The 15,047-nt window shown below is 37.9% G+C and overlaps 1 protein-coding gene across 7 annotated transcripts in view; it reads right to left on the bottom strand.

The window, feature by feature from the left end:
* Positions 1-15,047, bottom strand: part of KLHL2 (kelch like family member 2) — a 115,172-nt gene that overhangs the window by 88,295 nt on the left and 11,830 nt on the right. For 4 of the 7 annotated variants that reach the window (XR_010133531.1, XM_055384706.2, XM_055384708.2 and 1 more), the window contains 2 exons: positions 14,588-14,713; positions 5,740-5,846 (listed from right to left, as the gene is read on the bottom strand). Coding sequence is in view for 5 of the 7 variants with exons in the window: in XM_055384706.2 (XP_055240681.1) it covers positions 5,740-5,846; positions 14,588-14,713 (233 nt within the window). In the remaining 2 variants the exon portion in view is untranslated. Of the gene's footprint in view, positions 1-5,739; positions 5,847-10,592; positions 10,859-14,587; positions 14,714-15,047 lie in introns of those variants that run through there. The other 3 variants (XM_055384707.2, XM_004040591.5, XM_055384709.2) reach the window with 3 other exon arrangements.

The following is a 15,047-nucleotide window of genomic DNA, read 5'->3' as shown; positions in this document are numbered from 1 at the left end:
GGTACAGAGCGAGACTCCATCTCAAAAAAAAAAAAAAAAAAAAAAATTCCAACTCAAGGATCTTTAATCAGGACTCCTGAAGCCCAACATAAACTGGTAACTTCACTTATCCATTGCAAAATGAATTTATCCAATGAATAAATGAAAAGTGAATAGGTTTAAAAAGATAAACGCTAAAATTCATTTCATTTTAAAAATTCTATGATTCTAATTTCAGTTATTTAGCACACAAAACATCTGAAAAAAAAATAAAAGTGTAACACAGAAACTCTGACTATGCTGAAACTCTAAGAAATAAATAACAAATTTATAGCTATGTTTAATAAACAAATCTTATTCCATTACTTTGCAAGTTCCACTTGTCATCTACTCTAATCACTACCACCTTTTTGTTCTTAGGTTACAAAGCAGTTACTGACACACAGGCATTTTCAGTTTGGCAAGCTGACCTGGGTGGCCCACCAGCCACTCTCTATGATGGTCAGAGTATGTAACTCTCCAGTTCTACAGCAAATCTAAGACCAACATGGTAACTGCATTGCCCTGCCAGTTTTGGTCTGGTTTGTGTAACTTCTGAGAAAGGTTTCTTAGCTCCTAAAAGACAGAGTCCTCCTTCCTTGAGATGTTGGGTCCACTCTTGCAGGCATCTTTCATTTAGGAGAGGAACAAACCTTAGGATATTTTTATTGAGGATAGAAGGGTAGAGAGACAGAAGAAGATTCTTGATGAAATTTTCAAGCTATAGATCCAATCATGTCTGGTGCCCAGCCTGCTTTCTTAGTATTTAAACCAGTTTGAGTGGCGTTTGCTGTTACAGGCAGCCTAAAGCATTCCAACTTAAGTTCTTTGTGCAACATTCTATTTAATTTTTTTCAGAGCCATCATCAATACCAGAAATTATCTTTTGTGTGTTTACTTACTGTCTAACCTTTCTTCTTCTTCCTAACTATAATCATGAGAACAGGAACTTATCTGTTTTATTCATCACTCTAGTCCCCAAAGCCTAGGACAATGCCTAACAGAGAAGATTCTCAATAAATATTCCTTGATGAATGAAAGCATGAATCTTAGACAAACATAACCATGTATATAGCTTTTTAAAATCTTACTTCTTAGTCACTCAAACAATAATCTGTCTTTTCCTATTCTAATTTATTTTACTGAATCATGTTCAATATAACAAAAGAAATCAAAAAGCACACCAAAAAAAGGCTAAAAATAAAAATTTAGTATTCAGTACTTCCCACCAGATTTCAGAAATGTTAGCCTGTGGCACAAATAAATCTCAAAGTATGTGTTAAGCAAACAGCTTTCTAAATGCCACATTTGTAACCAAGAAGTAATCTAAAAACACGAGAACCCAATTTGGTATGTTCTTTCTTAAGTAACAGTTAAACAACTTGGCCTTGCTCTAAATAGGCCCATACTTCACAAAGTAAAACCCTGTGACTACACCACAGAATTACTTTTCACTTCCCTTCTCTACTCAAATACTTGGAACTATGACGAGTAACAGAATTATTTCTTAGGTGATATAATTTAAATGAAAACTTCACCTACAGTTTATGAGATTAAAAGTAATACCCAACAAAGAACATCTGCATATTCCCCATTTCCTAATAGGTTAGTCACAGGAAAACAAAAGAAGAGTAGGGAAACTCCCTGTCCCTGAGCAAGAGAATGTAAATGTACATGATGTTTGGTGGAATGAAAGCATCCAATGGTCTACTTGTTAACCTCACCATAATTTTTACCCAAAAAAAAAAAAAAAAAAGCTTAACAGGGTTTCAGACCATGAAAAACAAAGAAACAAAGTACTCATACTCTGGCAAATACTTAAATGAGTCTACATACACTAAATTACCTAGACCCAATCCCTGTGTCTTCTTTTTTTCTTTTTCCTTTTTTGAGACAGGGTCATATTCTCACTCTGTTGCCCAGGTGGAGGGCAGTGGCATTATCTCAGCTCAGTGCAACCTCTGCTTCCTAGGCTCAAGCGATACTCCTGCCTCAGCCTCCCCAGTATCTGGGACTGACTATACAGGCACGTGTGACCATGCTCAGTAAATTTTTTAAAAAATCTTTTTAGAGATGAGATCTCCCTATTTCTACCAGGCTGGTTTAGAACTTATGGGCTCAAGCAATTCTGCCACCTTGGCCTCCCAAAGTGCTGGGATTACAGGCATGAGCCACTGCGCCCTGCCTTTATCTTTTTTTTTTTTTTTTGAGACAGAGTCTTGCTCTGTCGCCCAGGCTGGATTGCAGTGGTGCTATCTCGGCTCACTGCAAGTTCCACCTCCTGGGTTCACGCCATTCTCCTGCCTCAGCCTCCCGAGTAGCTGGGACTACAGGTGCCCGCCACCAGGCCCGGCTAATTTTTTTTTTGTATTTTTAGTAGAGACGGGGTTTCACCGTGTTAGCCAGGATGGTCTCAATCTCCTGACCTCGTGATCCACCTGCCTCAGCTTCCCAAAGTGGCCTTTATCTTTTTTATCTAATTTCTGCCAAATTGTTGGCTAAACAGTAGATTCAAAAGTAGAAGAAAACAGTACAAAGATTGCTAAAAAGTCAAATAACATCTACTGCTGAAAAACCGTAAAAGTTTAGCCTAAATAATAAGCATATAGAAAGATGCTTGATATCATTGGTCATTAGAAAAATGCATATTAAAACTACAATACTATGCTACTTCATCACCCATTAGAAGGGCTATAATTTTTTAAAAAGCGGTAGCAAGTGTTGGCAAGGATGTGGAGAAATAGGAAGTTTCAAACATTGCTAGTAGGAATGTAAAATGGTACAGTAACTTTGGAAAAACAGCTTAGCAGATTTTTTTAGGTATAAATTTACCATGTGACCCGGCAATTACACTCCTAGATATCTACTCCCAAGAGAAATAAAAATATATGTCCACACAAAGAACTGCGCATGAATATTCACAGCAGTATTATTCATAATAGCCAAAAATTGAAACAACACAAAAACATCCATCAACTGGTAAATGGAAAGTCAAAAGCGGTCTATCCACACAGAATGCTATTTAGCAATAAGAACAGCAAACCTTCCTTTGAAACATTTATGACACAGATGAACCTCAAAAACATTATGTGAGAACAAAAATGTTCTAAAATTGATTTATGGTGATGGCAGTACAACTCAGTAAATTTGCTAAAAATCAGTGAGTTGTGCACTTAATACAGGTAATTTTTTTTTTCTCACTCTGTCACCCAGGCTACCATGCAATGGCACCATCTTGGTTCACTGCAACCTCTGCCTCCCAGGCTCAAGTGATCCTTCCACCTCAGCCTCCTGAGTAGCTGGGACTATAGGCTAGTGCCACCACACTAAGCTGATTTTTTATATTTTGATAGAGGTGGGTTTTCACCACGTGGCCGAGGCTGGTCTTGAACTCCTCAAGCAATCCACCTGCCTCAGCCTCCTAAAGTGCTGGGATTACAGGTGTGAGCCATTGCATCCAGCCCTGAAATGAGTAAATTTTATGATATATAAAATATGCCTCAATAAACTAGTAAAAAAAAAGTTAGGTACTCAATTCACATTTTGTATATGTGCCAGAAATTAACATAGTATTCCTATTTTCAAGTACTTTAGCGCATAGCAATCTAAAATTTGACTAAGCATAAAAGATATATTCTCAGACAGAAACCAGTTGAACTGCAAAAGCACCTACCTACTAGTTAGTTGTAATACACTATAAATACTTAGAAAATCAGAATGTCTTCAATGCCTCATTCCCTTCATTAGGCAAAGCTCACATATTCATAAACCACGTCAGCTAAATCATGAAGCATAGAGAACCGTTAGACAAAAACAGAAGAGGGAAACCGAAATGCAGTCTAGATTATAAAGCAAACAGAAAAGAGAGCTAAAGACATAATAAGCTCTCCTATCTCTACCTAGCATCCATTTCACTGGATGTCTAAGGCTCAGGGAGTTTGGAGACACTAAGTCTCCAAAGCCATTTGAGGGGAAAGAAAACTAACCTTGATCTTACAGGTATAAGTTAATCACTCTATTTTTGTCACTCTGTGGACAATAAAACATTTATCAAAAAAAAAAAAAAAGCCTAGCTTAAAGCTTTCCAATCTTGTACAGAATATAAAGAAATTTAGGAAGTTAGAGTAAAAAAGAATGGTGATGATGACCATAATAATTACTGTCAAAATTAACTGATCATTTTCTATGCGTCAAGTGCTAAGAAATTCACACATATGATCTCATTTAATCTTTACAAAAACTCTAGGATGTGGGTAATATTATTATTCCCATTTTCCAGATGGGGAAACTGAAGCACAGATTAAGTTTTCCAAAGACCTAGTAGTTCCAACAAGTAAGTGGCAACAGCAGTGTCAGCTGAAGGAAGGCCACCAAGGGGACAGCACTTTACAAGGTAATTCCTAAAGTAGCCCAACACATTCCAGATCGAATCCTTCTCTTACAAGCCTTAGAGACTCTCTCTCTCTAGAAAAGTGTCCAGCAGTAATAAATAAGATGTAAATCAAGAGACTAGAGTGAACCCCAAGACATAAAAATCTGACTAGTCTCACTTCACGGGTATTGACTTTTCAGATCAACCTCAGCTCTCAGCTGAAAGGCAACCCTCCCAAACTTGGCTCAGAGCCCACCTGCTATCCTTCTTCATTCCTGATTATTTAACTCTGCTCTGGAAGAGCAAGATCATAAAAGGCTGAAAACTGAGCGGGGCTCTGGTCTCCTCACTACTCCCAAGACACCCAGAAAAGTTTTCACTCAGTCTGTCTTCTCCATCTGACCTTCTACACTCATCTTCATCTGTGTAAACCCCTCAATCCATCAGGTCTGGGGAAATCCTTCTCTCAGTGCTGCCCGTCACAGCCCTCAACGTCTGACCACTGCTGTGAGCACTCAGATCTTCCATACACTATTACCTATTAAAGGGTGCACATCCATCTGCCTAGCTACACAGGAAGCTTTTGGGGCAGGAAGCATGTTCACATTGTTTTTGTATGCCTTGAAGTATCTAGTAAAACAGTAGCACCAGAAATACTTAATAGTTTCTAAAGTAAGAAGAGCTTTGTATTTTTGCTTTTTGGTATAACTACATTTCTATTTGTATTTTCTATTTGGCATACCAATACCCTAAGATTATAAACTCATTGATGTAACAGATAAAAACTTCATTTCTTTGTACAGTATATTTTAAAAAAGAATGAGAGTAAGGGATTCAAGTGTGACAGACATAAATTACTTCTTTTCCAGAAGGACTAAAATCATTCTATATATTTTCACAGTTGCCAAAGTAGAACATAAGCTTATAGATAAATCGCTTTATTTTCTTATATTTCCAAATGAAGGATATTAAATAAACATCTTTTTGTTCAATGTAACACTGGATGAAACAAATATAAAAATCATTTTAAAAAATGTAAAGTGGTTTCTTTTTGTCAAAATAATAAAGTGCCAAAAAGCTATTATAAATGGCAGAAACTAATATACATAAGTATAACGTACAGGGAGAAAGTTGAGCATAAAATTGTGAGTGTACCTATGTATAGGCTTACTGACCCCCAACAACGCAAAACAAAGACGAAGAGGAATTTGGAATAAAGCAAGAACATTTTCTTCCACTATAATTCTTCATTTCATAAAAGTAAAATGTCAATAACAAAAGAAAATGTGGTAAGAAAAGCACAGATCTGAATACATTTTTTAAAATGCCCATAATTAAATATTTCATACCTGTAAACATGGCATGAAAATAAGGACTACAGGCGGCCAGCACCACTCTATGAGCAGAAATTTCCATGTCTTCTGCCACAATTGTGACATCGCACAGCAAATTTTGACTGTGTAAAAAGCAGAGAGAAAAAATTTAAATGATATCAATAATGAATGTATTGAACATCCTATGCAAAAATATTACAGTAAAGCCCACTTTCATCAAGTGGAGACTAACGTAAAAGACAGCCATCCTTTGGGACGTGATCCCTAAACATGAAGTACATAGAAAACAGCTGGGATAAAGGTCCAACATGCCTTGGACCCTCACTAAGAATCCTGCCTTTGAAAAACACAGAAATCTTCCCAAACTTGATTACTGATTTCTCAACCTAAAGGCAATTACTGGCAGCAAACCATCAATGGACTGCAAAAGAAGAGGCTGTCTGAATAAGAAGTAGCGGCAGAAGTGGCAGGTGTAGTCTGACATGAAGATGAAGAAAAAACACATACCGAAAACTAAATTGGGTCAAATACCCACCCCCTCTCAAAAAAAAAAAATCTTAAAAGACCCTAGTTCATCAAGCAATGATAAAATTATATTCAGTTACACTTGCTGCTTAAAAGGCTTTGCACATTTGAAGCTTAACTTAATCACAACATTTTACCAATACAAAATATCTCATCCTTCAAGGCCAGAAAATATTACATCTAAAGTTAAAAAACACTTTGGCCAGGTGCAGTGGCTCATGCCTATAATCCCAACACTTTGGGAGGCCAAGGTAGGTGGATGGATCACTTGAAGCCAGAAGTTTGAGACCAGCCTAGCCAACATGGTGAAACCCAGCCTCTATTAAAAATGCAAATATTAGCTAGGCATGGTAGACCACACCTATGATCGCAGCTACTGAGGAGGCTGAGACACAAGAATCACTTGAACCTGGGAGGCAGAGGTTGCATTCAGCCAAGATCGCACCACCGCACTCCAGCCTGGGTGACAGAGTGAGACTCTGTTTCAAAAAAAAAAAAAGCATTTTGTTACCTCAAAACCATTATTCAGCAACCATAATTATTATATCTCTAATTTTAAAACATCCATTATAATTCACTCAAAAACATGTGGTGAGCATTTTTGACATGCAATGCGTGGTGCCAGATCATACTCTCCAGGTAATTAATAATGTCACAGAATATTTTTAACAGAAAACGTTGCTGATGCTTATTCTAGAACAAGCAAAAAGGCTCCAAAGCCTAAAACCTGCCTTGCTAGTAGTCATACTATGAATGACTGAAACAGGTGTGGTGAAAGCAAATGTCCCTTCCACACCTCACATACCCAAGCACTGAATTTATGTCTATGTGCATAGTGCATGCAGGTCACACTTGGCACCCTCCTCTACTGTTCTATTTCCTAAAAAGGTGGCCTGCCTACTTCTGTAATTTTCTAGTAGCTTACAAGCAACATTTTCCATGAGCTTGACCAAGTCCTTGAAGTTTTCCACCTGTCCATACTGCTTGCAAACTTGTTCCCATAAAGTTCATGCCAAAACTTTTTGGAGAGCCTACTGGTAACTATTCTCCTTCCAGTTTAGGAGAAATGGAAGAAAAAAAGAGTACCCCAGCATCAGTGATGACTGCATCCCAGGGCCTCATTGCTGATGAGACTGCTATGCCATTTAGATTATAGTATGGCTCGTGTGTTACCAGTTTAATGGCTCATGATGTTGTATGAGACATAAAGCAGGTCCCGTATTGGAGTCATAAAAGGTGGCACAGTATCACTAATTTATAATTCCTCCAGATCATTTTAGAGAACTGACAAAGTTTAACATCTGCTCTAAGAATATAAAACCATTCTGCAATTCTATGAATTCTATGGGTTCACATATAACTAGGGTGGAAAAGTCAGTGGTGTCAGCAGTGTTTTCAGGAAGGTACTATGCAAGAGTTTTACCTGCATGTATTATTTCATTTAGTGCCCACCACAATGTTATAAGGTATTATTTTTATCCCCAAATTTATAGCTGGGGAAACCAAGGTTAAAGTCCTCCAACTAGAGGCAGTGCCAGGATTCGAATCCACAGGCTGACTCCAGAGCCTCTTGACCACTACACAAAACCTAAAGCTATACGGTTTTAAGATCTGTTAAAGTTTGAATAAAACAAGAAAGAGAAATAATAAATAAATTATAAATAATTTATTTTTTGACGTAATATATACTAGAAAGTATTTTTAAGTTCTATATATAGCTAATAAAAGCTCCAGTTTTAGTGGGTTTTAAGCACTACCTCTACAGAATATTTTTAAAAATCAAAGTTTGTTCATTCATTCAACAAAGTACTGCCAGACCATCTCTGCCCTTAAGAAGACCAGCAAAAAAAACTGGCAATGCAAAAATTATAGGATAAAGTGGAAAGCACTGTAATAAAGATGTTATGGAAAGGTTGGGGTGGGGGGGGCTGCATTTAAATCAGACTGGGGATCAGAAAGGGCTTCCTGCAGCTATTGGCCTTAAGCTGAGTTCTAAAAACAAGTAAGAGTTAGCTGGATCGAGAAGGAGCAAAAGAATCCCAAAGAGAACATGATGTACTATCACACGGAGACCTGAAGCAGCAAAGCAGAATGAGGAACTGTGGGCCAAGAAGAGTGGGGACAGAGAAGGGTGGGAGCGAAGAAACTCTGGAGGGAGGTAAGCAGGGTCAGCAGAGCATGCATGGTCTCTCTAGAATAAAGCAATCCAGGTTTCTCTTTTGTGACCTGGGGATTTGAACACAACTCAAACATGAGTCAAGTGCATCTTTATGCCTATTTTCCTTTTGTCAGTAATCCCTCCTAGTGCTTTAGTTTCAAGATGGAACACAAGTGGAATTACACCTGAACACCTCAAAAATCACATAACTAATTACATTTGGTTTCAATTACAATTATTCATTGATCCAAACCTTCTAACACAATACCTGCTGGCTGTCACTTACATAATTAACTTGGCCTTACTGACTTATTAGTTGATGTTAGTTAACTAATAAGGTTAAAACACTGCTAAAATATTATGCAGCCACATCCTGGGTTAGGTCTCAGAGACACTTTACAAATTAAGGACATGCTTAGTTTTAGTATTCAATTTTTTATCTGTCTTCAGTAATAACATATTTTAAAACAGCATTCAGAGATGAGAGAGCTAACAAACTCTTACTAGTTTGGGTCACTGAGTATAAAATGAGTGTATATCAGTGTGTGTACATTGAGTCTGGCCCTTACCTCTTTCCAAATTTGCATGCTTACAAGAAGCTGAATGTTTTGAGTGAGACAGCTACGAATGAAAAGTCTGGCACTAAAAATAAAAAAAACTTCTTTTAGCAGCCCATATGCAAAGTCTTCCATGGTGAATTTCTAAGTTTATGTTCCTATTACTTGAAATCTAATGAGGGAATAAACTGTAGGAAAAGAAGGCCTCCAAAATAATGGTATAAATAAGTTGTTATTTAGCAAAATTTGCATGTATTCATTCACTTATCAAGGACCGTGTGAGCTTACCAAAATAAACAAGATTAACAGCCATGACAGTATGAAGTTTACAGTCATGTGAGGGAGACAGACAAGGAAATAAGTGATTATAAAATGAACCCATGACTTTAAGATGGGGCAAGTGTGGGATATTTGGAAACACACAGGAGAAGCTAGGCCCAACCTTATGGAAAAGCTTCAGAATGAAAGTGGCTTCTAAGCTCAAATCTAAAGGGAAAAGAACAGGAGTTAGATAGGCTTAATATAAAACTCAAATAGCACAGAATAAAGAAAGGCACTCCATCTCCTAAATAAAATTATATCATGAAAATTGGTCCTTCTCAGGAAAAAAAGAAACTGCTTTGAAAAGGTATGAAACATGCCTGAACATACTAAGGCATCCTTGGGTCTTCTGATATAAAATGAATGAATTCCTAAGACTGAGAAAAACCTGTCACTGCTTTTAAAATGCACGGTGTCTATCTTCTTAAAAGTAAAATATGTCTCACAATAGGGTGACTGTAGTCAATAATAATTTAATGATACATTTAAAAATAGCTAAAAGAGTATAACTGGATTGTTTATAACACCAAGGATAAATGCTTGAGGTCATGGATATCCCATTTACTCTAATGTGATTATTATACATTATATACCTGTATCAAAATATCTCAGGTATACCTGAAGAAAAAGGGAGACTCACTTAAGTTCACTGTTTAATTCACTTGCCATCTAAGTAACAAAGTATGAATTCATACAATAGCCACAATAACAATTTAGCCAAAATTCAACAGCCACAAATCAAATGTTTTTATGGATGCACATCAGATAATCTAATCCTAGTAGTGATATAGGTCCCATGATGCCTAAAATCCTGGAGGAAAAACACAATAACCATTCCTTTAAGAGGGCAGGTCAGGCTATTTTGCTTAAATATCTTCTGGAATGTTAAGAACTGCTGTTATGAATGAACAACTCAATATTTATGGGTTGTACAGGATATAAAGGTGAACATTTGAATTGCTTCATATGATTCATCCTTACTGAACACTTTCAACTCCTAAATATTAAGGATCAAACTTACATTCCTTGTAAATAAAGCTAATAGGTTGTGCCCCCACCACTAATACTCATTGAAATTGTTAAAGCTCAAGTACAGTCTTATCCTATAGCCTAAAAAACAGTAGGTTTTTTTTTTTTAATTTATTTTAAACACAAAATGCCACCTTTCAACAGTTGCTCTTTGGTCTTCTCCAAAAGCTAGCAATCTAATTTTGTCAATAAAACTTATCTGGGCCAGCCTAGCCAACATGGCAAAATCCTGTCTCTACTAAAAATATAAAAAATTAGCTGGGTGTGACGGCACGCACCTGTAATCCCAGCTACTCGGCAGGCTGAGGTGGGACAATCGCTTGAACCCAGGAGTCGGAGGTTGCAGTGAGCTGAGATCACGCCACTGCATTCCAGCCTGGGTGGCAGAGTGAGATTGTCTCGAAAAAAAGAAAAAGAAAAAACTTACCTGGGGTACAGTCTGCTTCTCTGTCCCCTCTATAGACCTAATACAGTGTGTTGCACATTATAAGCATTCTGTGAAGATCTATTGGGTTGATTTTGAAAATGTTGGTGTTTTGAAAAATTTCCCACATCCACACTTGGGAAATTTAGAGTTAAGATCTGAATTTCCCACCAGAGATGCACTGCTGACCTAAAAGCCATCCTTTCACAACTCCAACATCATTAATCTTAGCATGATGCTCCGTTTCTCAAAAGCCTTCACTGAATCCCACTGCCCAGAGGATTAAGTCCGAATTCATCATACTATTCAAGCCTGCCACAATTCTGCTCTTCTCTTGCTTCCTAACCTTTTCTGCACAGACTCCCCAGAATGAACCCCTGATTCACTTTATCCAACAGATGACGTTTATTCCCTCCCTGGCTTGTGCAATTAATCATGCCCGGAAAGACCTTCCCACTCCATCCCCTCAGTGAATCCTGCTGCACTCCCATCAAGGCCCAACTGAAGCCCACCTCTGTGGGCTGTGTGAATTTTCCCCATGAGAATCCTTTTGGGCACCCACGATTTGCACACTTTTTCACTGCCTCATCCTCCTCTCTGTATGTGTCCAGCAGCTCTCTAGACACTCAAAGGGCATGGCGTAAGTCTGATACTGTTTTTGGATCCCACACAGCCTTTCAGGCATATTAGCTGATTAGGTGCTCACCAATACTTGTTGAATACATTGTTTACATATGACTGCAGGGTTTTTAAACCAAATAATTTCAAGATATTCAAGCTCTTACCAGGCTGGGATATAAAGCTAGGTCTCTGGGCCTCCTGTCTAAAAACAATTAGTTTAAGAAAACAATAAAATATCATGTACTTTTTCTGTCAAACAATTTTAATTCTGTAACTTAAACCTTACAGAACTCCTGTCTTCCTACCCCCATTCCCACAACCACACCTTACATCAGCCATAATTGAAAGTGACTTTTATTCCTAAAATTTTGCTTCCATTAGCCAAAGGTTCACATTAACATTGTTCGGAGTACAGCTGTTGCTCTACCACTTTGAGGTTAGAGCCCAAGGGCAGGGTGGTGAGAACAAGGAAGTTTTCCCTTCCCAGAAGTCAGGAAACCACTCTCAGCTACCCTTTCTGGGCAAGAGGAAGTTGACGCAAGGACAGGAAATAATTAATGATTTTCAGCTGTATAAGGAATAGGCCTCTTCAGAGATTTTTTTTTAAAGAATTACTCAAAATGGCTATAAGATTTAAGAGTGGAAGGGAATGACATTTTTAAAAAGGTCTGATGAACTCCAACGACAGTCCATTTTTAAAAATACTGTTGTTGTTGGCGCTTTCATTAAAACAGTCCAGGTTATAGACCTGGCAGCCAACACTCTGGCTATTCAAAGGTCATTCTTTGTTCTGAAAATCAGCATCAACTACCAGCCCAGTGACATACTAGCTGCTGAAAGGGTGCCACACAAAGAACAAGAAGGTACTATCTCACAGTTATAGAGTTCACATCCAAAAAGGGGCAAACAGATGAATGAAGACTGGAGCTTATAAATAATCCTAGGGCCAGGCAAGGACACCACAGGGCTTGCAGGTAAGCAGGAAAAACATCTCTAGGCTGAGAATGTCAGAGCAGCACTGAACCTTAGACACCATCCTGTCCATTCCTCTCATTTTATAGTCAGGCTCAAACAAGTAAAATAATTGGCTCGAGACCAGAGTCTGTCCCAAAACTCAGGTCATTCACCCCAAGGGAAGGAGCACTTGGTGTTACCTTCCCTGCAGTTTAGTGAGTCATGCCCAGGTCAACAGAGACCCACTCACATTAACACCAGCAGAAAGCCAAGGCTACCCGTGCCCCACCCATAGGAGTGGGGAAAAAGAACATTTGAATAGTCTTATTAAAAGTCAGTCTTTTTAGACTTCTCAAAGAGAAAAAAGAGCCATTAAAGATCCCAGTCTTAAAACAACCAGACTATTTTTCTTACTTTTCTTGCAGTTCCACTTAGTAACCAATGCATTTTACATTCTAATAACTACTGTCAAAACAGGATTAAAATCCTGAAACAGCACCCTGAGACTTGCTGGATTATCCCAGTTATATATTCTCCCAAAGAATAAGTGAAAACCCACATTCTGAAAATGTTGTCAAAGCGGTACTAGAAAGCAAATTAAATGATCCAATATTCAGTTTAACTTTCTCTTACCTCTCTCCAATCCATTCTCCACCCAGCAGCCAGTGTGTTCAAAATATAAATCTGATCAGGTCACATTCCTGCTTAACACTCTCCACTGGCTTTCTCTCAAGGCAACTCTTGATTAAGACCAAAATTTCAGGACCTCAGTCCAATGGCCCCTCCTACCTACTCAGCTGCCTCTCCTGTGTGATTCCACCGCCATATGCACTGCAGCAACACTGTCAGTTCCTCCGATGAGGCCAGCTCCTTCCTACCCTAAGATGTGGCACAGCATTCCCAATGCCTGGAACACTGTTCTCCCTCTCCTCACTCCCATCCTGACTTTGTCCCCTTATCTTCTTTTCCTTCTAGATATCAGCATAATTATTCCTGTCTTCTCAAGAAAGCCTTTCCTGACCACTGTTATCCACCTTTCTAGCACCAGCAGCCCTCCTTTGCAGCACTTACTGTCATTACAGTAAATTATTTTTGTGATTCTTTGATGAATGCCTGCTTCCTGCAGTCAGCTATGCGCCCACACGGGTGGCAACCATATTTGTTCTTGCTCACCATTGTACCTACAGTACCTAGCAGATAAATATTTATTGAATCCCTAATTTAATTAAAGAAGAAACAAACAAATGATGGGCCTAAAAGGGAGAGCTTTTAGGCAGCACAGAAAGATTAAGGGAAGGTTTAATCCCTTCTTAGCCAGGCTTTCAGCATTTCAGATAGATATACGTAGAGTACTTTCACAAACAGAATGCTGGGAAAAAGCAGATCTTTCATAAAGTGCTAAGAAAATAAAACCAAGACTCTCAATACATATATTACCCTTTTAATTAAAAAAAAGCTACTCATTTTTCAATCAACTTTTAATACTACTTAAAAGTTGCAGTGATCCTTAGCACACTTGAGAATTACCTCAGCAATAGGCAAGTCATTGCCCCCCAAAACTACCACCACTCCCACAAAACAATGGTTACATTTTTCTCTAAAAGTTTCTTTCCATATTCTTTGCCACAGTAAGTTAGAAGCCCTAGACCAGCACTGTCCAATATAAACATAATGCAAGTCACAATTTTATAGTAATCACATTAAAAAGGTAAAAAGAAACAAACAGAAATTAATTTCAATAATATATTCTCTTATTTTTAACTTTAACAGAAAGAAAATAGGGACAGAGTCTCACTGTGTTGACCAGGCTGGTCTCAAACTCCTGGCTTCAAGTGATCCTCCTGCCCTGGCCTCTCAAAGTGCTGGGATTATAGGCATGAGTCACCGCACCTGGCCTACTGTATTCTTTTTAGCTCAAAATATCTAGTATATTATCATTTCTACATGGAATCAATATATTTAAAAGTATTAATAAAATATTTACATTTCTTTTTTTTGCATTTAGAAATCCCCTGTGTATTTTTCACCTCCAAACTATCTCATCAGACTAGCTGTATGTGGCTAAGTGGCTACCACAGTAATAGAGGAGCCCCACACCATCCACACTTCTGATAAATTATTTGCTCTTTTCCTTTAAAAAACTTGCAGAAAAAGCTTTTAATGTTCTGTGTACCAGACAAAGCAACAATGGAAGGTTGATTATATATTCACTACAAACAACTGAAAAATAAAGGAACGAAACCAATGGTTGCATGTACATTAGTATAATGATACCTTCTTAATTCGTTCATGACTTTGAAAGCTTTCTTCATATGCCAAGGATTCACTGTCACTGGGCAGTGTTTTTCGGTATTATCATCTTTTGAATCGAGAGGCTTCTGATGACCCTGCTTTGTGCATCTGTACACAAAAGAAAAGAACAAAAACAGAAAAAGATCTTATTAAAGATCATTTAGTTCAGCTTATCAAGCTACAAGAGAGACAATGAATGTCTCCTTCCCCTACTTATTTAGAGGAAGTCTCATGGACAGAATATCCCAATGTAAGGTTAAGACAATTAAGAACAGTTTCTGATGGACACTATGGTTTCAATTAAAAAGTGGGTAATTACCTCCCTGGTGTCAAAGTTCCGTCAAAGATCAACACAGAATATTCAGCAGAAGTGGCTCAGCAGATATCTCCAAATAAAACTGTTGAGAAATGATCTTCTCCATTGGAAATTAACTAGCTTTTA

This window comes from Gorilla gorilla, chromosome 3 (assembly GCF_029281585.2).
Source record: "Gorilla gorilla gorilla isolate KB3781 chromosome 3, NHGRI_mGorGor1-v2.1_pri, whole genome shotgun sequence".
NCBI lineage: Eukaryota > Metazoa > Chordata > Mammalia > Primates > Hominidae > Gorilla > Gorilla gorilla.
Note: the sequence above shows the minus strand (reverse complement) of the source record. Positions and strands in the feature narration are given on the sequence as shown.